We start from the raw sequence: 24,607 nt of genomic DNA, 5'->3' as shown, positions 1-24,607 counted from the left end.
TGAACTAGTGTATTGTATGGAAAAAGACCACTGACTGAATGAGGCCATATTCAAACAATGATCATCGGACACACGGACAATCGATGAGTGTTTGTTTGTCGTTTGTCACAAGGATCATGCAGGGCCTAATGCCACATGGCCGTTTAGGTCAGAAACTTACTAAACACCGAATTGTATTGCTTCGCCAAAATAGGTTTCTATACAGTCACAATTTCTCGCAATGAGTATCACTGCATGACCGGTTCTGAGTTAATTCACACTGGACACATACATGTTGCTAAGCCATATTTAGCGTAAAACTATTGGGCTTAGGCCTATAAAATAAAATAACAGTGACTTCATACGTATACGGCCGGTAATATAACTGCGAGTTAGCCACGCCCCTGAGACAACCCCCCATGAAATTTTGTATACGTTTTGTTGTCTCAGATTTTGCGCGTTCCACGTCCATTTCGTCACCGTTTTCACGAAGAGCCACATATCTCCAAAATTACAATTTTTTTCGATTTTGATTTTTTTCGATATTTTGCATTAAAACAATGTACTTAACCATTTTGACATGTTTCTGTAAGCAAAACATCATTAATTTCTAAGTTACATTAATGTTGCAAGGGGCAGAAATCTCGATAACTGCATTTTGCGTTTTCACGAAGAGCCACATACATGTTGGCCCTTTGAACGCGTACAAAACCCATTGCACGGAAATACGTAAAAGTAGGTCAAATGAGATTTGCGTTTTCACGAAGAGCCACATATCTTTGTTACATTTTAAGGCGCGCGCGCGTACTCACGCGCGCCTATGGAAATACACGTTGAACAGAAAGGGCCAATATGTCGGAAACGTGAATTTGCGTTTTCACAAAGAGCCACATATCTTTACTAATTAATTTCCACTAATTAACTGCTTTATTAAGTCTTATTACCGGGTTAATGTAAAACTTCAGCTCACGTAGAATCGTGTGATGGTTTTCTTGCTGCACAAAGTTGTTGCAAAGTAGTATTTCTTGCAGTTTTAAAATATGAGAAACTTCTTTTGTGATTATCTCGAAAACACTTTACTTCAAAATCAACATAATATATATAGTATGTGGCTGTTCGTGAAAACGGTGACGATTTGTCTATCGCGTGATTGGACAATATTTCACAAGTTGCGTTGACGCGATTCCACCGCGCGCGATAGGTTGATACACCGACAAGTCGCTGCGCGAGCACTACTGCGTGACATTCTCGCATGCACATGTGCATTGCACACTCGTTGTGCTTGATGAGCGCGTGTTTTGCGCAGCGTTCGTTCGCGTTGCGCGCACAAGATGACATTTTAGTTTGGAGGGTACTGTACCGGTGCACGTTGTGCAGCACACGTTGTTCTCAGCTAAAAGGGGTGTGAGTTACGTAGTCTCCAAGGGACGATTTCGTTAATTCCTTGGAAATATCCAATTACTTTGGGGCGTTTATTTCATTAATCAGATCGTCCTTGCCCGAGCTGTCAGGGTATGCTCTGAATGAATTATCTGCGTCAAGTTTCGGAAGTTTTGTCTTAACGCCTTCAGTATTATCTGCTCGGGGACTTGTTTTGTTGTTCTAGCACTCCTGGCAGGCCGCAAAAACCAAGGCAGTAAGTAGTTGTCATATCTGCTTTGCTGTTTTGCGATTATAGTTCAACTGACATCTCGAAAGTGATAAATATTTTGGACCTGAGCCTTGGAGAGCCGCTGAGGTAAAAACATGCATGACACAGTTTTGAAGGTAAAATGACAACACGCAGGGAGAGAGACCTTGAAATAGCTTACTGTTTACGGTTTCCGGCAAAGCACTCGTATGATAGTATGAATTTCCTTCACCCGCCCCAAATTCCTATTCTGCAAAGTATTTGATTGCATGGTCATGATTTATTAGTTTTAGTAGAAATAAAAAAATTGAAGGAGTAAAACTTAAGTCGGAAGAGAGTTGTTAAGGTTTCCATTACCATATTTTTGGGCTGGTTCCATAGGGCCATCCTCTGTACCTATCTCATTGGCGGACTGACTGACTGACTGATTGTCACTTGTGAACCGTGCAGTGTTATCGTATAGGAATACCCTGTAGCGCCAATGAATGGGGTAAATCCGGCCCAGGCCCATTGTGTAGACCAGATGCATGGACAGATTTCCAGTGAATTGCCATTCTCAATCAATTGAATAGAAATGTGTGCAGTTCTTGACCAGCGTTACTGAAGGGTTTGCCTTGTCTTGTTCGGATCAAACATCCAGCTCATTTTGTGCCTCTCGTCAACAAAATTTGCAGAAATAGAATGCGGCCGATAATTCCTAATCCCGCCAACCAACTCGCCACACTGTGGAAAGATCTTTCCATGCGATATCTCAGAATATCTTATTAAAATGTTCATTTTTGGGGGCAAACAACAAGCTGGGTGGTATGCGTGAACTGCCCTTGTTATCCCAGTTCCGCTTTTTATCTCGAACATGGTATTTGAAGTATTCGGAACAACTTTTTTGAGGCCAACAAAAGTTCACAAAAGGGAGAACACGATGATTTACCTTTTTCAAGGGTGAAGTTCTATCTATGCATTTCTTTGGACGATTCAAGTTTGCAAATAGCCTTCTGTACAGATATAGATGGTAATGGCTACAGAAAGTCGGATTTAACTTGGCAAGATCGTCATAATATCGATTCCGATGTTAATTCTGGCATCAATTTCGGAACGTCTGCTGCAAAGTTTTTTTCCTGGCCTGTCCCGGCCCGAAGGGGGAAACATTTTTTGAGATACTTTTGGTCTGACATCGACTGGTCTGCTTCTGCCTCCGACATTGCTTGCCTTGTGTGATGATGGTAGAGTCATGCAGTGGTAGAGTTCTGAACGGGGATGGCTGTCAGACGTTCAAATTGATGTGTTGAAATCAATACAAAGAAATTAATATGATACCTCCTATTGTTTGATCAGTCACAGACAGTCAAATATCGCCTTCCACTTTCCCTGCCTTGCATTTGTAATACAGTCAGATCACATTCGTGTAAAAACTGTCGGAGAAGTCGAAGTCCATCAAAAGACAAAAGAGGCACCGTACCTAACAGGTACAGCTGGCATATCAATCACCTTCAGTCGAAGCGTGGCCATATCAAATTAACAAGGGAATTCTTAACTTATAAGACAGTCACTGACTGCTGTGATGGCGTAGCTAAATTTGTCAGCCATCATCAGAGAGGCCTCAAACGATGAACCGAGATTTGCAATATTGTATTTTGACGTTATGTCAGCATTTTCTTGGTAGGAAATTTCCACATCATTATGTAAATAGTTAAGTCTGTTCAGATGAAGGGGGAGGGGTTGAGGGAGGGGTGGTGAGCCGCCCTTGAATGAGGGAGGGGTAGGACTTGGAACACGACAAACATCGTAACTATGTGTTGAGATTCCTCCCCGGTTATTGCGTAATCTTAATAAAAAGTAAAATTTTATGTCACCGAAGAATCTAATACCCGGCCGAGTTGCACGTGAGAACCACTTCTGAAAAACATTATCACTTCCCTGCCAATCAAAAATTGTAACCAGGTACCCAAACATTCCGGGCATGCTTCACACTCAACAGAACACCGGGTCAAGATGCATGCTGACAGCTAGCTGGTCGCAACGTGCGCGTACGAACACGCCCCCTTCCTGATTAACGAACAGATATGCGATAAACAAACCCACACACCGTTTCCTATTGGACAACGACCTCTTTCATCGCTAGTCATAAACAGATCCTCGTTCCTGATTAGCTGAGCGTGGCGAGCCCCCATCACTGGAGCCGCTCGCCGATTGGTCGAGCTAGGAATCCGTGATGCCTACGTCACCGTGAACTTTGCCGATATAAACAAATTGCAGGGCGGTTTACGAGTAGAAAACAACGTGCTCGCTGACACAATCAACATTCGCGTAAAACAAAAAGACTGTCTTCGATTTTGAGATAAATTTCGTCAATAAAGGCTACTCTTTCGAGATTTTGAGCTGTTATTCTTCAAGAGCGTAAAGTCAAAATGAGAAGACCGTCCAGCCTGCTTGTATTGCTTCTGATGTGCGCCGCTGTTCTCAGAACTTGCGTGGCTGTCAGATTCTTAACATTAGAAGGTAAGAAAACTAAGCTGAAGTTTCTTTTAATGCCCCGTAGCCTATACATGTTGTATCTGTGAATATTACTATCAAACGCTTTACATGTTATTGTAAATTTGGTTTTAGAAGGTTGGAATTCTATAGTAACAGGAGTAAAAAGGGCTGCCTTGTTAAATTCTTTGAATTCTTTATTAAAATGGCAAATTAATGTAACAGTTGTAGGTTGTAGGCCTATATTTGTTTCGTTAGGAAATGCACTCATTGTATTTGAAAGAACTGAACACGATCTGTTTGGATCATCTCATACGTCATTCTATCCTGATTTACATGCAAATTACAAGCGTCCAAGTACCTATAGTTTACCACAAAAGAACCGAGGGTAAAGATATATAAGTCACAAAATATGAAATGCGTAATAAACACTTATACTATAATAATGTTTCCCATTCAACAAATCCACTGTACTGTACCTGTACCTGGCCCTGGCCCAATAAATCACCTCGTGACACGTGTAATCGCGCCCTTACTCACCGTGATGATCACATGTTCATTTGCTTTTTGATAACTGGTGTTTCTGAAATAGCTTCCCCAGATAAGAAAATCCGTGTTGTTTTACGTGAGGTTGCATCAGCATGATGCATATCCTGCTCCAGAAATATTTGACCCGATTACCTTGTTCATTGTTGAAAAATGATACCTGTTTATCAGGACTAGGAAATAAAGCAAGCTCATTTTGCAGGAGATAACAGTTTTGGCGTTTTTACAGTACGCTTTTCAAAACTTGTTTACGGATGGAGCACAAAGATGTTCCTTATCATTAATTAAAAAGACGAGACATTGGTTTCTGAGTATTAATTGTGTATTGTAAAGACTCATTAAACTTCGTATCACACAACAAAATAAACTGTGTGAAGAACTGAAAGTAAAGTTAAGACAGTCATTGCATGCTTTATCATCCTATTCAACTAATGACCTTCACTGATTCGAGGAAATTTCAAACAGTAGAAATTATCTTTAAGATGATAAAACGTGCATCCTTCACAATCACACGTCTTTCTTGAGGGCAACACTGACTGCCCAACCACACAAAAGTTCTCGTTACCCCAGCTATCAGTCTCAACAGCGGAAGAGCCCGTAGTAACGTGCATGTTATGGTCCTTCAATGATATCTCGCATCCGATGGACCGCGTAAACATATCGCCTGATCAACATCATGTCATGGTTCGATCATGATCATAGAGCTCTACGGCTAGCTCGATCCAGAAAAGTTCTCATCTGAACCATTCTGACCGACTGAACAATCCAAGTTATCTAGCATCGTTGCATTATCATACCGTGTGATCGGCAATGTTTCCACCGACCTTGCAACTAACAATTCGAAACGGAATCTTTTTGCAAAAGTTCCTGTCCACTTATCAGAAAAGCGGAAGGAACGATGATTATCAGTTATCTTGCATTGTGGCCTAGGTGTGTATTACCATGGAGGCTACCTCCTCCTTCATGGTAAAACGAAAATGATCCCATTTGACTTGTGTGCGGTTTGGCTAGCGTTTCAACTTTCATTCTCGAATACAAAATGGAAACTGGGCAGAACGGATCACAATATCAACTTATATTTCATAGGGACTACCGAGGATGTACAATATAAATATTGTGTTATGAAAATAAACCAACAGTCAATTTACGAGAACGGACACACGATGAATTTCATGGTCCTCAAACAACAACACACCATTATTATCCGATGTAACTTTAGTGTTTTGTTCATCCCCTGGGTTTAGTTTATTTACAATCGGCATTCCAGCAATATTTCCGTGTTGTTATCGACTGTCCCGAACACCTGACTCACCATCTTAACTGTGTTTGTTGACACAGCGCGACCGTCATTGCTTGAAACCTGCAGGTGATGGGCAATTTGTCAAGTTAAATTACCGCCTTTTACGATATAAATAATAACAGTTGTAAAACTGTCAGTGCTGTGTGTGCACACAGCAATAAAACTAAAACAGTAGGAGATGACCTCTGAATGTTTGTTCTTTGAGCTCATGAGTGATCGCACTTTCAGCAATATATTTGGTATGCACAAGAAAAAAATGCACATTCAATAGCTCCATAGGTTTACTTGGTATTGTGCACGTGTGTATCAATTTACCATGGCCCCTAAAATAGAGCACAACGAATTTTGAATCACTTCTTTCAAAACTTCCTGTTTTCATTTTGAAATACTTTCCAAACTATACGCAGTGATTTTATTTACGAGTACACCGAAAGGCCTCGACCCCGTGTTGCACAGATTTACGATGTCGTAACAATTGACCAGCCTTGGCGATGAATTGTTCATGGTCACTTCCAACCCAAGTTCACAATAGAAATGACCAAAACAACCTTGCCATTGCAGCCACTCAGCTTCGCATATGTCCATGGGATTCTTGTGAAACAATTATGTGGTTCGCTGGATATTCTAGTCCCGACAAGAAATGGAATCCTCAACAATGTATACATTTCATTTGTCAGTGTATTGTTGGTTAACAGCGATGGTCATTTTCGTCTTTCAAGTTCCAACAATGAATTCTGTTCTTTCAGCTTCAGAAATGCATTAAAAATATCTTTCAAAACATGGTCCTACATTCTTAAAACCTTTTTGATTTCATGTAAAGAAGTAATCGCTCAGCTCTCTTAACGTACTTTTTGTACCTTTCTTTCTATAAACATTTTTTCAATGTCATAAAAATAGACAAATTTGACAGCTATCAAAGAGTGAACCACAAAAGCCCCGAAAAAAATCACTAATAAATTTTGACATGAGATGTGCGACGCCGGTACACAGCAAGAGTTATTTATTTTCCATCCACGGCAAACAAGAACAGCTGTAGAACAAATTGACGCAATACACGAAATACGAGAAAGACCATATTCCAGTGACCATGCAGTACCTATTAACCAAACTCACCTGTCACCCAAAACCCTGAGATCATGACAACAGAAACACGGGATTACAAGAAGAAGTAAACACATCTTGGACTTAGATCTGAGGAACAGCTGTTGGCAAGTCAGCTGATGGTGATGTCACGGTTATACGACTTTGACACCTCCGCGCACCTCCCGGAGATCCCCGGGGCATTCTTTCATTGCTTCCCCGCGGGGCACGCTCCTGACGTCCGCTAGTTCAACTTCCCCAGCACGTGTACCCACGGCAACATAACAAACCCTGGGAAATCAGTCCCCGTGCGCAAACTTAAATACTGCAACCATGCTGCAACCTCCATGCTGCAACCAAGTAGTTACCACAATACGCATGCGTGAAACAGATCACGTGATTGAAGTAATGGTCATTTACCATAAAACGCATGTGCGAAACATATCACGTGTTTAAAATACGATGTCGCGTCACAGTCCTATAATTTTCAATGAATTAAATTTCACTTTATTTCCCGAGTCATGGTTCTGGGGGATTTTCCAAAAGGAAGTTAATCCGAAAACCATGTGCATTATGGCCGGTGATTATACTTGGGTGCCAAAAAGAAAGAAAGAAGGGAAATGCACTTCGTGCCACGTTGCGAACGTTTTTCTTGCGCATGCATCCTCTGCTCTGAAGTGATGATTGAGTAAAAAGATCCGTGATCCTGACCTATACTGTGTTTCTGCAGCCCCTCCAGGCTCCGAACAGCCACTGGGGAGTTACCAAATGTCGCAGGGTCAAGTTCGAGGACCTAGCTCTTTCCCCCAGGCTAACGAGCCCCAACGATCAAGCACACGTCACACGGGGTAATCGATGCTAGTGAGCTTGGGTCTATTACGGGTGACTTACACGCTGGTTAGAACGCTTGCCGGAGATGAACTGGCTCCGAGATAGTGATTAACCCTCAAGCAATCTCCTCAGAATTGATGAGCGAGCAAGTTTGTACGTCAGCAGGGACATATGAATCTTGTTTTCCCAGAGCTTTCACAACAAAGGGAACGTGCATTAAAGTAATCGAAACTTCAGATATTGTTCAGGAAAGGTCACTTTTAATAACTGAAAACCCAACTAGAAGATATTTTGGTCCCTTGTGATATCGCAGGACAAAAGTAATTTTTTAAATTAGATTTTGTGATGGAAGGAAGATGGAGCATCCCAATGATTGCATCCTGAAAACACACTCATTTCAGATCATCAACGGACTATCCTTTAATATACTACAGGCAATCCAGATCTCCCGAGTCCAAGTTATTATTGTGCAAAATGTCCATCTCAATTTTGCCTTAATAATTCCAATCCCACGTAAACCTGAAATGGTGCATTATGGACACCTGGTCAATAGAGTCGAAACTATTTTGAACAATCACAATCAAAAGGAAATCAAAGGTTCACCAACTGTTTTGTTATCCCTGATTCTCAAGTTTGTTCAACTGGATATGTTGCCATTGCGATCCAGGCGAACTGGTCCCAACATCTGTGATGATATAATCCTCTTAAACATTCCTCCTTGGGCTTCATGCAAGCTTTCACTTTCAGCCCTGGGGGATGTTAGTCAACTATGTCAGGGCATGGAGCCTTAATGGTCAGAGAAACACATGTGATCGGTGAATTTAAAGCAAAGCTATCGCGAGTTGCCATCATATTCAAGTTTTCATCCATGATGATTCTGATATTCTTCGGTGCACTTTCATAAGTTTTTGAACTATACTTTACAAATTCTTGGAAGTTCGCGAATAAGCGACGTAACTCCAAAAGAGAGGGTGGTCCTGCAGTTAAGAGCTCAGAAGTGTTGTGCGGCGTTTTGTGAGAAAACCACCGTCCTCAGCTTCTCATAGTTGTATATAATTATTCTTCCAATGCAGTGCTTCAAAGCGCTGTTCAAACTGCTACCCATATCTTTCAAAAGGATCGACCAAACCTCTCTTAGATATAGGTGACTTGTAAACTTTCTCTGAAGACTTGCAATAATGTCCTCAGGATATTCATAGAGAAAGGAAACACAGACTTTCCTTTCAGTTTTGTACTTGACTAAATTCGGATGTCATTATGTTGGTGGGGATCATCCTTAAACACTTCCAGTTTTTGTGTGTTCAATTGGATGACGGCATAGCTGTTGCGATTACCAGCCCTTCATCAGCGAGTTACCTGGGCCCGGGGATCCGATGAGATCCCAAGTATGAGGTCATGCACCAGCATCCGCAAAAAAACAACTTGATTGAACCCAGGCCCCATAAATCGTCACCGGGACGATGTTATGACAGAACCATATGGCAGGGTCCAGGTCCCTGCCTTGTTGTTTTGGCAACATGCTTGGCCTCGATGGGTGCTTCTCAAGGTTAACTGTTTTCCCTCGACAGCTGTCTTGTGGGTTTCACTTTCAGTGGGTTTTCGCCGGGGGTTTCACCGATGATTACCAATGGTTTACCTGTCACTCTGATCGTGGACCTGAACTCCTCGATCCATCACGTGTCTTGGGCTAAATAAGATTTGGCAGGGCCTGCAGTCTGGGTTACTGCTATTTAGCCCTTCTGATGTCACTGCTTGACAGTTACCATCACCATGCTTTGGCATATGTCATCAGTGTCTCCGGTTCTTTGAGAGTCACTGGCTTAGCTCAGGGTTAAAGTTCACCTTGTGAAACTTTCCTTGCTCTATGGTTTCTGCTACCAATGCTATATTCTTTTGATCATAGTGTTATGTACCACATTCTAGCTTGCGCTGTGCTCTATAAGTCATCAGTGGCTGTACATTGTATCTGTTTTGGCATAGGACAAGGAACATTTGGGGAGTAGAAACATCTGCTGGTGCTATACTTCTTGATTGGTCATTCTTGCAACTATGCTTTAGCAATTCATCAGAGGGCATAGGGTCTGGAAAGTCCCCACTACTGTAGTGTCAAATGTTTCATTGTCAATGACACAATGTAAGGCGCATCCAAACTTGTTTACCTGGCTAAGGCAGGTAGCCGATACTACCCAGATGTTACCAAGTGATTCTCTTACATCTGACTAGGGAGGTTGGGTCACCACGATCCTCTGATGGTCTTGTGCAGCAGTACAAGAGGTATTAAACTTTATCAAAGGGCATGAAGGGATTGAAGGCATCTTGTTCACATTGTACGATTATTGTGGAGTAGATGAATCCTCATCGGTGGAAGGAAAAAGGGTGGGTGGGTAACTGTGTTTAAATGGGGGGAAGGATATGATGCTGGTTATCAACCTCACATCCGAAACAACTTCCAAAGGGCACAACTAGCCACCCTTCAAACATTATGTGGTCTCACTGAACCAAACCCTTCCCCTCCCACTGCTTCAGCACAAAACCGGAACTGATCCCTTTTGTTTAGTTACAAAATGTGCAACTACAAGGGGAAGGAGTTGCTGGTCTCATGCCTCAAGTGTTGAACTTGATTGGATTTCTTGTGAAAAAGGTGTTTTTTGTATACATGTTCAAAGCAAAGCCTTACCCTTTACTTAGCTGATAATGGCATTTCCAAACACCATACCTGTGCATTCTGTCAACAATTTCTGGCCTACGTGCCATGTGTCAGGCACTGTGTGCATCTGTCCTCATGCTAAACCACTTGAAGACTGTGTCCACATCAGAACAGGGTTGAAGGCTTGAAAGTTCACAAGACTATCTTGGGAAGTAATCATCTCAATCTACAGTTGAAAAGTCACATCCACAAGCTGGGAATAACGGGGCATATATCAAGTCTCACATGGAGGTGATGGGTTAACCAAAAGGCCAGTTGACGTAGCTCTATCCTGCTAACTCACGTTCACCGATGAACTGTCAAAGATGGTTTATTTGTCGTGCCAGATTGGGCTAGTGGTCATTTCATCATTACTGTCACATCACCATTATTGACGTATGGAGATTAACCTATAATGGGAAATTCTTGAGCATGACATGCTCAGATAAGTTTAGAAAACGAAATGTCATTGCAGAAATGCGTATTGAAAGATGCGCTTAGGCTTAGATGCAAATGTCAAAGATAATTGTAACCTATACTTTGAGAAGTGTTGCTGAGAAGTATAAAAGCAAGGACGTGCTTGGGTGGGGACACTACAAGCTACATTCAAGAAATCTTTCTAAGAATCCTTCCCAGACAATGAAAATGATTTAGAAACACTGAAAATCTTTAGAAACACTTAAAGACAGGCAGAAGACTAAATCATAGATGAAAAGGGTAGAGGACTTAGAGTTAAGGATGCAGTAAGGAGAGGGAAAAAGAGCGGCACTGAAGTCTGAAGTTACACTTCACATTGTCAAAAGAGGAGAATAGTGGAGTTGATCCCCTCTGCACAAAAGAAGGGAATTATTTAGGAGTGCCTCATGGATTTGAAAAGTTTATCCTGCTCACTTGATCTTTCCTTCATGTCTACTACTTGTACTCGTACCTGTTATTTACTCCTACTGCTGGTACACATGGCAAAAAAAACCAACAAACACTTGTATTCGTTATCGTGGAAATGTATTCAACTGCAAAACTGACCCACACTCATTTCCTTGCAGAGTTTCTGCGCAATCATGAGCAGCTCCAGAACCCCGACTCTGAAGAGGAGCATCAGACTGAAGAGATGGAGTTACAGGAAGACTTTCTCTCCATCTCAACTACTACCGCCACCACCACCCACCGGCCGTCCACTGCCCCACCCCAGAACCACAGGGGACACCATCACTTCGATCTAGAAGAGGAGGACGGCAGCGGGTCAGAATTTGGCGAGACCACGACACTTGCGGCGACGCCGTCAACCACAACGATGATGATGCAGGAGACCGAGGAGCCGACGACGACACGAAGGATGACAACCTGCTGTCGGCTTGGAGAAGAGGCAGGCCTGAAGAGACATCACTGTAACCCAGACAACTACCTGCCAAGACTCCTAAGGTGAGTTGAGAAGCAAGTTGTTAACTAGTGTATAAAACTTGGACAAGCAAAACTCTCTCCGCCATGTAACAGCCTTTCAATTATTCATAAGATGAATGATGCAAATTTATCAGTGAAGGGCAAAACCCAATATTAAACCTTTCAATTGCAATACAGGAATCATTTTAGATACCTGTGTCTGAATTGTTAATATTATTCACCTGTGGAACATATGGGCATGGTTCTTTCATCCTTAACACTCCCTTTTTACTTCATTTGCCCCCCCCCCCCAGGAACCAGAATCGGGGTCACAACTTCAAGCAAACCAACAAACAACCCAGCCAGCGGAGGTCCCAGTTTGACAAGTGCGTCTCAGGGGTCATCCGGAGGCTGTCTGATGAATTCAGGGTGTGCTGCGAGGAAGCCTACAAGAGGATGTTGCAGTCGGAGACTGGCGAAGAGATTCACCATGGCGACAGAACACATCTTTTAGAGATCCCAATCGACATATAGAAACACTTGAGCTCAGCAACCTCAAAAACCTACGTATTGCATAGCGTTGATTTTATCACCAGTTTATGTATGATCCACCGACAAACTTGTCGCAGACACTGACAGGGTTGTAGTCCATCACAAATCAAATCACAAGTCCATTCACAAGTCCAGCCACAAGGTACAGGAGATGAACAAGGAAATGCCATGGGCCTTATTCACGAGTTGGCCATTTTTGTATAGAGTTCCTGAATGCATTCATTACATTTAATTGTTAACTGTTTAATGGGATGGCGCCAGACCTTTTTTTGCAGGCACAATGCAGTCTTATTTTACTGTCATTTTTTTGAAATACGGCTTTAAACATTAGGGAATGCTTAATTACAAATGTTAAATTATTCATTGAAGCAGACTGGAATTTATTATACATTAATTTGTTTTCATTTCTCTTCGCAAGTTCAAAAAATGAAGATATTACCTAACTTTCAATTCAATATGGCCGACTCATGAATAAAGCCCATTGTCACGAGTCATTTTAATAACCTGCGACTTAATTTTTGGGACTGGATGGCTTTTGATTGACTTGTGATTGTCTTGTGATGGAATTGACTACAACTTTAGACACTGTCACAATACCTAGGTTTGCATTGTTAGAGTTAACTTTGCCAACTTAAATGGGAGTGCCATTTTCTACCGAAACACGCTCTTAAACTGCACCTAGGGTAAAACATTTATCGGCATGCCACGCTTAATATACTACTCTAAAGAAAAACACTCTATAAAATATCTACTTAACACTTATGGAATGTGTATGAAAATATCAACCGTATTACTAATCAAAGATTAAGGATAACGATCTTCAAAAGAATGTTTCAAATAAACACTGTCTTAAAAGTATTTGTTTATGTAAGCACACCAAAGTATATTTATATTAGAAGTATATTTTTTCTTTCATTTGAATATATATTTGATATATTGTACATAACGCAGTTGTTGACTTTGACTGCATTTTGTTTGTTGATTTTTGTGTGAATATGGACATGGAGATATGTGGAAAGAATACGTCATGTCCGGGGAGAGAAAAACCGTCATCTACAATCCATTGCAGGACTAAATTAGAAAATTCAGTTAATGTATGAAAATGTAAAAAACACCCTCTGATATTTGTTGAGGACTTTCACTACTGCACAGGGCAAAAGGTCCATAAAGTCCAGAAATTTCAAAACTGTTGCACTGACGAATTGATTTTGGAAAAATACCAGTATCTAGGGAATATCCACTTGCATACAAGCGTCTATGATATGTACACAGATCCGGTTATTCATTATGCAAAACTTCCAGATTCTAACCATTCAGCGGGCGCCTTCTATCGGGTCTTCGGTAACCCTTTGTTGTATTTAAAAACATGGCAGCAAATTGAGCAATCAACAGCTTAGTTCAGTTTCTGCACGAAATGACGTCACAATTTCTCTAATTGACTTTGATTGGCTGCTGGGGGGTCGTATAAATTTGCATCGCGTACATATATCGGGCATTGTTGCGGAGATAGCGTGCGGGCACCATTGAACAACGGATGATTTTAACTAGAAACCCAGTGATCCCCACTAACAATTTTCTTTTCATTTTTTAAAGCAAAAACTGAGCATTCTGTTTTTGTAAGAAATTATTGTATCAGACTAAAACATTGAACCAAACAACAATCTTTCCCACACCCACGGGATTATTCCCAAGAGAGGTTATCAGGGATTTATCTTACGTTGCGAAAACAGTAAATCTTCTGAACAAATACCCTAGGAAAATGGCAGAGTGATTAATTTTTTTTTGGTGGATCACGTGTCCGTGTTTTTGTTTGATTTGACGATAGCAGTAACTTATCTAAAGGTATTAAGACAAAATTACGCAAACACCTGTTTACTCAAGAGAGATTTGAAGAGAAAACCGTACCAAAAATACTTTTGCGACTACGATAGTCTGGGATATCGCAAATTACAATTATTGCCTGTTAGTGTATGATAGGACTTCATTGTAAATATTTTGGGTAAATATTGTGAAAAATGTACAAATGTAAGCAAGTTGGAGAGGGGGAATAGTGAGATTAATAGATTATACAATTCAAAATTCATATAAAATGATGGACAATAAAGAAGTTACTCATAATAAAGAAGTTTACTCAAACACAAGCTTTTATTCCTAGCATTCATGATGTATAATAACAATTTCTAACTTAAAAAAAATTAAAACTTAACACACACAAAAGTTATATTGCATGAACCTTCCCCGCCTTAATTGTGTGATAAACAAATAGGAAAATTAATGGCAAAACTGTACAGTTCATTTACAGATTTCAGTTTTTTCGTCTTGCATGTGCTTTGCTATTGCACATACCTCTGTATAAGTGTTTACAATTGTACATAACAAATAATTGAAAATATATTTTCGTTCCAAAATGATTAAAAGGAGTTCAAGAACTCTTTTTGTTGTGTAGAGGTGTGTACATGTATTGAGCAGATCTGTACTTAAAAAGAAAAAAAAAACGACATTCAAATGGCGAAATTGCTACTGATATTTATCATTTTGTCCTTAATAATTCATTTGTCCTTGATTATTTGATTCAACAAGGATTTCAAATTTACAATTTTGGAAAAAAGAATTTCAAAAATAAGTCCGCCAAGTTTTCCGTTGACTGGGGTCAAAATCTGCACAACATGAAATCAAGTAAAAGATGCTAAAAATACAATTAAGTTGCATAAAAATTATTTTTTAAAAGTTTGATATTTTGATGGAAGGTTTCTTGCCCATATAATATACCATCATGAACAAAATCGACTTAAGGTTGTAGGCTAGTAAATAGGTCCAATATTGCCTACACCGGCCGAATCACAATTAACATGCCCTCAGAATCTCTAAAGAAAGAATGTTGCAATCTGACGCCACTTTGTTCTTCACATATCACCTCAATAAAGGTCCGTCATTGCAAATACATGTATGGTGAAAAGACATAAATCTGGGACTGAGAAACATTTTCAATTTTAGGAAATACTTGGAACATTTTCTTGACTCGCCATAGACTTTGTACACAACCGCTGAAGTGGCGTCAGGATACGACATTCTTTTCATCTCTGCCATTAGAGAATTGTAGTGGGCCATGAACTTGAAGGTTTGTAAAAAAACAGAAGCGTGGAAACCATGAACAGTACTGCACCCTCGTATCTCTGTGAAACTTGGATGAAATTGGGCCCTAAAACTGCTCTATTTGCAATGGAGTGTAGGCATCATTTTTTTTTCAAATGGCGATTATCAGGACTACTTTTAGGTGCGATCATCTTTGGATGGAAATTCCTCCCAAAAGACATCGGATGACCTCCAAAAATTAAACAGAATATGCAAGATGATGAAATAAGCTTTAAATTGATGTGAGTCTCAAACACCTTGGATTGTTGTGATTATTTTTTAAATCGTGATTTGGCCAGCGTAGGACAATTTCGGGTCTATCTTCACTGGCCAGCAACCTTAAAAGAGTACTGCACTGCCCTCTACAGTCATGGTTGTACAACTGCCAGTATCAAACTATAGAGGGCTCACATCCACAACTTAACCACTTTCTAACTATCATGACCTTTTTGACTGTATCATGTCACCAGATGGATAAGTAGCTTTGGAATTTCTTTGCCATCACCACAATCTAGGAGAGCAAACAAAATATACATGTAAATACATAAACTGTAGTTTTTAACGACTTGTAATACTATACTATATATATAATTTGCAGCAAACAGCAACTATTTTAAGTACCGAGTACTGCCGAGTACTTAGGTTATCGAGTATGAGTACTTGTACTTCCATGTACAAGTTCAGATCTCCGAGTACGAGTACTTGTACTTTCGAGTACAATTTTTACATGTCGAGTACGAGTACTTTGCTGCCCGAGTACGAGTACTTTGATATGCGAGTACGAGTACGAGTACTCCAAATAAAGTACTCGAGTAGTACTCTAAGTACAATGAGTACGAGTACAACACTGTAGAATACAATATGTATTTGCCTCTTCTGTTTATCCCCCAACCTTCCAAACCCTTGAAAATAATTCTAGACTTATCTGCATTTCTTCTATATTCCATAAATGTTTTGTCTGTACATTAAAACAATTCCCTTCCAAAATCCAAATGGAAACATGAGTGAATGAAATCTTACCATGGAACGGTGACTCTTCCCCATGAAGAGCAGATATAGCAGACAGACAAGCATCACTGTTCTCAAATCTAAGACAAGATGGATTCAATTATACGAAGAATTTAATTTAAAAATTCCCACAGTTTGTATCAATTTTGTACTCAACTGGTGACGCTTTGCAAATGGAAGTCTGTGGAATATCCCAAGGGTCTATGATATGCGAGCAGATTCGGTGATTAATAATGCAAAACAAGACTGTGTCTTGACCTCGAGATTCTGACCATTCGGCGGGCGCCTCCTACATGTATATATCGGGTCTTCGGTAACCCGTTGTTGTATAACAAAAACATAGCATTCAATTGACCAATCATCAGCTTAGTCCACATTTTGAATCACAATGACATCACATTTTTTACAAGTTGAATGCCACTGGTTGGCACGCGGGCTCGCATAAAATTAGCATGTTAGGATATATCAGACATTCGCCCGTGGCTCTGCACACGTGAATATCTGATCCTCAGGCTGGGCAAATGGCTGAAATCAGCAGAATATTAATTCAACATTCTGAGAAAAATTAACTGCACAAATGGACCAACCGGACTATTACAGGCTAAACAGTTGATGCTTTGGTTAACATTTAATTTCCAATTGGAAATTTCCTCTCAATTCATAAAATATTTGTCGCTTTCCTAACTTGATTATGGGGTGCTGTGGTCCAATGGTCACGGTGTTCGATTTGTGTGCCGTGGTACACAAGTTCGAATCCTGACGGGGAACATGGTGCTTGTGCTCCTGAGCAAGACGCTTTACCATTATTGCTTCGTCCTTCGGATGGGACGTAAAGCCGTAGGTCCCGTGTATTGTGTAATGCACGTTAAAGAACCCAGTAACACTTATCGCTAAGAGAAGGGGTTTGCCCCGGTGTTTCTAGCAGTGACTGCAATATGCGCCGCAGCACCTTGTCAACCCTTACAAGGCGCTACATAATGGGTCTCATAATTTCTCATATACTTTATTTACCTTTCTTTAATAATACATGTAGACATAATTTCCAGCGCCTTGAGTACCTAATTGTTGGTAGATACGTGCGCTATATAAGTCTCCATTATTATTATTATTATTATTATTATTATTACAGTTAAGTCAATCATAAGAGGAATCAGGAATCAGGTCACGGTGCATTTAAAAAGCTTGTCATGTGACTTGCGACTGGATGACTGCGCCTATGACACACGCGCCTATGGGAAGAGGCTGAAGCCACTTCCCATAGCCGCGTGTCTAACTGCAAAGCCGTAGCCAAGGAAATCAGACCCAGCCTCTGCTTCACGCACCTGACAAAAGCAATCCCGATGCAATTTCCCGAGTCGCTGTCCCTGAGTATATCACACGCAATGACAGCACCGAAGCCGTACATGACGGACTCCAGGCGCTGCTCGGTAATGTTCTCCGGTAGACATTCCACCTGGATCAGGTTGGGCCCTCCAGGCATGGCCTGCAAAATTGAATAGAATTGATCATCAGGGAATGATTACAATGTAATAGTAATACAATTGTATTACATTGTATTACTATTACATTGTAATTATACAGGTCCTAGTGGGTTAAGAATTTGCTGCATGAGTACATGTATTTGCTATGATGTGAAATATTTATGTTTGTGTTGACGTTCAGACAAGGTATGAAAGAGAAATCTGTACCCTGTCTTGGTTCTGGCTTGTTCCAGTCACACTGCCTCCCGAGCTCCTCTCTCTGCTTCCATTCTCAGGATGGGTGCTTCCAGACGTGGATGATGCAACAGCCCCTTCTGATGCGTTCGTTCTGGGAGCTTCCTTTTCTTGGCAACCTTCTCTGGTTTCTTGGCTACCGCCTTGTCTTTTCTTCCCCTTTCGCCACCTCTTGCTGCCCTCCCCGCTGCCTCTCCGCGAGCTGTCCAGCGAGCCCTTGTCCCACTCGGCCGGAACCGAGGAAATGGCATTCAAGGCGTCCTGCAGACTGTAGCTCTTTCGGGGTCCTCCCCGACCGCAATCGGACTGACACGCCGCCGCGCCGACACCGGGCCACTGCTCCCGACTATTGAAGTCCAAAACCGGCGCCGTATGGGTCGATCGGAGCGACCCTGTTGATCGCTGACGCTCGTCCCTGAACGGGTTAAATCCTTCCGCGCCCCCCATCGGCTTGCCTAAGAATTTTTCCATAAGGCAGGCCTTGCCTTCGAGAATCTCACTCGTGAGTCCCCGCGTGGCTGCGCCCAGGAAATTCTCGCTCAAGGAAGAGGAGGGTATTGTCCGAGGCTGATTAACCATCTGAACAGAGTCTTGGGGCTGGAGACTCCCAGGCAGGTTTTGGCCGGAGAAGTTCCTCACGACACTTCCTCTTCCTGCAGGCCTTCTAGAATTATGCTATTTTGGGTTTAATGATTAAAAACAAGAAATACGAACATCGACAAAATAATTGTAAACAAATTATGGGGCATAAAAGTTTTTTTCCATTGTTTCCTACTAACAGAAACCAAGTTAACAACAAATTTATATTTCTCTCAAATTTTTCAAATTTACACCATTGTCACATTTTGGATATACAGTCCACTCTCGTTAGTACAAACTCTGTTAATACAAAATTCTGGTTATAAAACAAACATAAAGCCTTGGTCCCGACTGTGCATTTATGTGCACAATGAATGGGACTGATGTTCCTCTTAATACAAAAATTCTGATATAACAAACAATTTGGCTAGGTCCGAACGAGTTTGTTATAACGAGACTCGACTGTACATAGATATTTTTTTCAAACTTGTCACCCAAATTTTACAAATTACTAATGCAAACTAATTTTTCTTTAAAAAAAATGTGTGGGCTAATTGCTACTTGCTAGGGAAAATAAATAGATCAAAATTACAGATTTGTGTCCTTCCAAATTATTACTTTTTTTAAAAATCTAGCAATTTCTCAGCACAAACCTTTTGCCTGAGCATATCAAAGTAAATCCGTGGAAGTCTGATGTTACATGGGTCCGGTCTTTTCCTGGCGCCCCGCCCAATGGACGTCACGTACTTTGGAGGCGTGGCAAAACTGTCGGAAAAGTCGGACTTCAAAAACAAAAATGTATGGGTTTTATTCACAGGTGCCCGATTTTAAAGACTACATATACTTCAGGAATTGATCATTCCTTTTTGGGGGGTTCTTTGCTTTCATTACCTTAAAAATGGATTATCGAGTGAGAGAAAAATTGCAGTTTGGAAAAGTGACGACACATAACAGGCCCAACACATCCCAGATGTACTGTGGGATTTCTCAAAGTCGGCAGACTGAAGTTAAGAAAAAACGGATCTTTTTCCTGCTTTTACAGACATTATTATTAAACCTGTCACATATTTTATATAATGTGGTCACAGTTATTTTTAGAGAAGCAAAATCAGTCCACAACAGTGTACCATAGCACAACAATACCAGCTCTATGGCTGATGACGTGGGAAATTTGCCAGCTCGGTATTCAACATTTTGCAGAATTAGAAAAGTTTCAAATTATTGACTGTTTCAAAGTATCAGGAACGGGTCTGTGATTTAGTTAAACTTTCACAATAATTAGCTCAGATGTAATTAAGGAATTATTCTAATAGGCGGAATTTAGGCCGTGGTATTTTAACAACAAACCTTGAAAACATCTTCATCTTCAAGCTCTACATTTAAATCTGGTTTCCATGGTGCAGCATCCACTCTCCCATTCTTTACTCGTACCTCAGTCATAACTGTGCTAAATAAACTGGGAATTCAATTTCAAAAATACCTGCTTTATCTCACATCTGTTTCAATATCATGCACTTATGTTATTCTTACGCAGTGGCTGTTGTTACGGCAGCCGTAACGCAATTTTCGACTGCTGTCATTTTGGCATCATCTGGCTCCCTGAGCTAGTACTAAGTAGTAGTAATAATAGTATTCAAAGTCAGGATCTTTGGCTGTTGGAACCAGATTATCATTCAACCGAAAGGTTCTCGGACTTTAGGCGAAGTAAAAAAAAAAACATGTTTAGCGTCCCCGCCCGCTTCCTTTTTAGAGGCCGCCTCCTTTTTTTTTTTTTTTTTTTTTTTTTTTAAAAGACAAAAATTAATAAATTTTAACGATCTCTGACCAAAGAAATCATATTTTTAGACTTTTATACCGTGTATAAAGCTGTGGAAATAGTCAATGAGTCCAAGTGGCGGCCATTTTGAAAAAAGCTGGTAACCATCTTGAAAAATAGCCCGCCCGCGTTGTCTTGAAAAATGTGTCGGGCGGCCATTTTGAAAAGAAAAAAAAAAAAAAAAGGGCCTCCTCCTTCCTTTTTGTCAAAGAGGCAGGACGCTAAACATGTTTTTTTTTTTTTTTTGCCTTATTTCCCTTAAAAAAGATTCTCCAAAGCCACGGATAATGATGAAGAAAATGAAATCTACTTAATTACCAAAAAAGAAAGATTGCATTAAAAACATGAAAGAAAACTATTAACAATTTTCTTTTTAAATTGAGCAGCGTGGCTGCTGTTTCAAACCCAGAAGCCAAAAACGTACAGTAGTCAAACAAATAACGATTCGAGCTACCAAACTAAAGCGTTGATTTTGCAATACCGTTACTCTGATTTTGCAATTCCGTAATGATTATGCATTTCGGCTGCCTTACTATGCTACTTTAGTCGTAATGCCATGAAGACATCGTCCAACTGAACTGGGCTACCATACCACTAACGTTCATGAACGTTAGGGCCTACGAATTCATTTTTGCCTAAATTCTTTGACATTGTTTTCAAATTCAGAGGATATTTGTGGACAACCATGGAGAAATAAGAGAAGAACTGAATCTCCAAAGTCCAAACTTCCTGTGGAAACCACAAAAGTACATGTACCTCTGAAACCACAAAGCAGATATGAAACAAGGCTAGACAAAGTCAAAGGTCATTCATGTCATTAAATCGAGTGCAACGAACTCCCGGTACGTTCGTGAAATACATTCAACCCCAAAATGTCTGCTATGAATTTTGGGCAAAAAAGCTTCAAACCTCGACCGCCGGACAAGGGCAGCTTTCCTCTGGATCACGATGGTAGCTTTTAACTTTTAATTTCTTTGTGATTCACTAACAAAATCATGCATCATAATTACAGATAATTTGTGTCGGTTCCATGCGTAAGCAATCGGGATTTTGCTGGTAGTTGTTATAGCGCCCTCAAGAGTTACATTTTTTCCTTTTATTGTGCACAGTGGTGCAAACAAAATCCTCAAAGTTTTGAATTTCAGTTATTTCTTCCTTATTTAAGCCAGATATATTTTTGTGGTACAATTGGATTAAATTGTAGGAACACTTTTTCTTAAATCCACATTCTTTTAAATAAAAAAAGAAAGTGGATTTCAGGAAAAAGTGATTTGATTGAACAGTCTATTGCAAATGTCACTCATGAATGCCTTTAAGTTTTGGCACAATAGCACTGTCATTTGACTGGGGGAAGGAAGAGGGGGCACTACAGTATCAGTGCCTTTTCTCTGGCCACAATACTCAAGCCCGCTGGAAAACATTTTTGCCGGGGGGTGCTGGGATGTGTAATTCATACAACTAAAACATTTGTTAAAGTAGGGGGGTGGGGGTTAGATCCGTGAACAAGGCGTCAATTACAACGCCACACTCCAGAGTTGTGTAGAAACACTCCAGGCACTTGATTGTACGGGTACCCAGATGGCTCCGCTCCTACCATTCTGCGCGCGCATGACTCAGAGTACCAGCGCGACTTGCGTGACCTCGTAAAATCAAAAGTTGTGCTCGTACGTTTTTATGTGAGTCTGGAACGTGGCTTTGTTATTGACGCCTCGGGTTTGCCGGGGGGGGGGGGGGGGGGGGTCTTTCATTGTATATTCCAGCACTCGGCTCCCATCCAAAAAGTTTGGCATGTTAGGGGTGATGCAGGACCAACAGCATCCCCCATTCCTGCGGGCTTGACAATATTTTTGGATATCATGATCATCTGTTAATCGCCTGGGAAAGATAGTGAGTTTGCAACACTACTCATAACGGTCACAAATTGAGGTATTAAATATGCAATTCTCTTCTACACATTAAAAACAACATTGAGCATGGTTATAAATCATCAGTGTGCAAGCTAATGGTATGAGTGATTGGAAACCCAGAATTAAGAATACCCCAAAATTATTGTACACTATATTTACTTTATTCAGGGGAATGCAAGAAGTTTAAGGAGAATTTTATGGAGTGTCTCAGAAAACATCACAACGACAACAATCAGTGTCGGCTACAGACCATGGAGTACCTGCAGTGTCGGATGGAAAGGTACACGATTATTTTGCACATACGTTGAACTAGAATGCACCCGTGTGTGTGCCCTCTAGCACTGTCACATAATCCACAGTTTCACTTTTTTAATATTGCTCAACGGTTCCTTCATGCAGCCATCTTCTGTCATGGAGCCATTTGCCATCAACAAATGCTTGTCATCTTTGTACTTGTAATTGGCTTGCATTTTCTAACTCTTTCCACATGCGGACCCAGAACTTTTTCAAAGATGGAAGGGGGACTGTTGGCTCGTGGGCTTATTTTTGCAGGGGTTTTCTGAAGGGTGTGGGGAGCAGCCAGGGTTCTGAAGCGTGTGGGGGCTTTAGGTTTTTTTCACCAGACACCCGCCCTCCATAAAATCTAATAGTGGGGGGGACACCATCTTTCCATGGGGGCGCTGTTCAAAATGTGGCTACATTAGACCATGGCTGCATTAGACCATGGTTAGACAATAACTAGCATTATTTGCTTTCCAAGGGGCGTTACAATAAACAAAAAACAAAAAAAAAGTTTTGGTGAAAAATACGCACACAATCACGGAAAAAATGGACTTTATGTTGTTCCAGCTAATCAGGGTAACTCATATGGCTGTGCTTTTCCTCGGATGCCACATTTTCAGTTGGGGGGGGGGGGGCGACTGGGGGTGTGGCCAGAGTTTTGTAATGTTCTCTCCTAGGCATACTAAGCGGTTGGTCAATGACCATCCCAATTTTTTTCCCGTATAATTTTTCTAATATTAGTAATCATCACTTATTCCTTGTTTTACTCCAGAGATCTGATGACAAAGGAACCCATGAAGAAACTTGGTTTTGCAGACATGGATGCAACAAAAGAGCAGAGCAGCTAGCGAAGGACCTAAACGTTTTAACTCCATTGGACTATGAACAAGATTTGTTCAGCAAAACGACCTAGTTGACTTGCGAACAAATCAAAAGCGGCTTTTAAAAAACGGGGAGAAGTTTCCAACAGTTGGCCTTTGTACCAGGGAAGCATAGGTATAACTCCCAGGAGGTTGTGTGCTGTCAAAGCGGAAATGCTCAAGTGCTACAGCGCAAGTCAGATTTTATACAACGCCTTAATAAATGCCTGTCATTATGATTGGTACTTGTAGGTCGCTGATCACATGATTTATTCATCCCAGCCCACAGCCCGGCCCGGCCGACCCGCAAAAATAGAAGTTCTATTGCACGGTAAATAGAAGTTCCATTGCATGATCACATGACTGGTGCCTCTGACCAATCAGATGAAGAGGATTTATTCAGGTGTTGTATAAAACAAATAATGAATGTTTCACATTTGTGCAATGGAAAGAATAATACAGTGACAGACGGAATGTTCCATTCCACAAGGCGAAGCTGAGTGGAATGGAACATTCCATCTAGACGTCACCTCATGCAATTATTCTTACCATTGCACTCATAAACATTCATTATCTGAATATATGTACTTACATTCTTGCTGTGGGCTCGTTTCTTAAACTGGGATTGTTACAGGGAGTAATTCTACTGTATGGACTGGTTTATACTTGTACATGTATGTGCATATTCTCTGTTTCCTACTTTCAACCCATTAACACAATTGACTACAGTAGTATTAGGAAGCACCGTCTGCAATTAAGCTGTAAAAGGTTGCCAACATTTGTAAATGTATAATGTACAGTTTATATGTGGATATTATTCTACAAAACCCTTAGAAAATAAAGTCCACCAATCATTGT

The 24,607-nt window shown here is 40.8% G+C and overlaps 3 protein-coding genes across 5 annotated transcripts; 2 read left to right on the top strand and 1 right to left on the bottom strand.

The window, feature by feature from the left end:
• The first annotated feature begins 3,867 nt into the window (after positions 1-3,867).
• On the top strand, positions 3,868-15,564 carry LOC119735012. The gene is made up of 3 exons (XM_038208691.1): positions 3,868-4,105; positions 11,565-11,940; positions 12,213-15,564. The coding sequence occupies exons 1-3, from the start codon at positions 4,015-4,017 to the stop codon at positions 12,430-12,432; spliced, it is 687 nt and encodes a 228-aa protein (XP_038064619.1). The 5' UTR covers positions 3,868-4,014; the 3' UTR covers positions 12,433-15,564.
• On the bottom strand, positions 14,577-21,767 carry LOC119735011. Of its 3 annotated transcripts, none has more exons than XM_038208687.1 (7): positions 21,610-21,767; positions 20,232-20,340; positions 19,538-19,666; positions 18,279-18,980; positions 17,913-18,073; positions 16,603-16,670; positions 14,577-16,093 (listed from the first exon to the last, which is right to left on the bottom strand). In XM_038208687.1, the coding sequence occupies exons 2-7, from the start codon at positions 20,322-20,324 to the stop codon at positions 16,041-16,043; spliced, it is 1,206 nt and encodes a 401-aa protein (XP_038064615.1). In that variant the 5' UTR covers positions 20,325-20,340; positions 21,610-21,767; the 3' UTR covers positions 14,577-16,040. The 3 variants fall into 3 exon arrangements, with proteins under 3 accessions (XP_038064615.1, XP_038064618.1, XP_038064616.1); XM_038208690.1 differs by having other exon boundaries at positions 20,232-20,326; positions 21,610-21,754; XM_038208688.1 differs by lacking the exon at positions 21,610-21,767 and adding an exon at positions 21,457-21,561.
• Positions 21,517-24,118, top strand: LOC119735013 (cytochrome c oxidase assembly protein COX19-like). Its single transcript, XM_038208692.1, has 3 exons — positions 21,517-21,651; positions 22,776-22,887; positions 23,662-24,118. The coding sequence occupies exons 1-3, from the start codon at positions 21,573-21,575 to the stop codon at positions 23,735-23,737; spliced, it is 267 nt and encodes an 88-aa protein (XP_038064620.1). The 5' UTR covers positions 21,517-21,572; the 3' UTR covers positions 23,738-24,118.
• The last annotated feature ends 489 nt before the right edge of the window (positions 24,119-24,607 follow it).

The sequence above is a fragment of the Patiria miniata genome, unplaced genomic scaffold, assembly GCF_015706575.1.
Source record: "Patiria miniata isolate m_02_andy unplaced genomic scaffold, ASM1570657v1 HiC_scaffold_28, whole genome shotgun sequence".
Classification (NCBI taxonomy): Eukaryota; Metazoa; Echinodermata; class Asteroidea; order Valvatida; family Asterinidae; genus Patiria; species Patiria miniata.
This window is presented reverse-complemented; position numbering and strand designations above follow the sequence as displayed.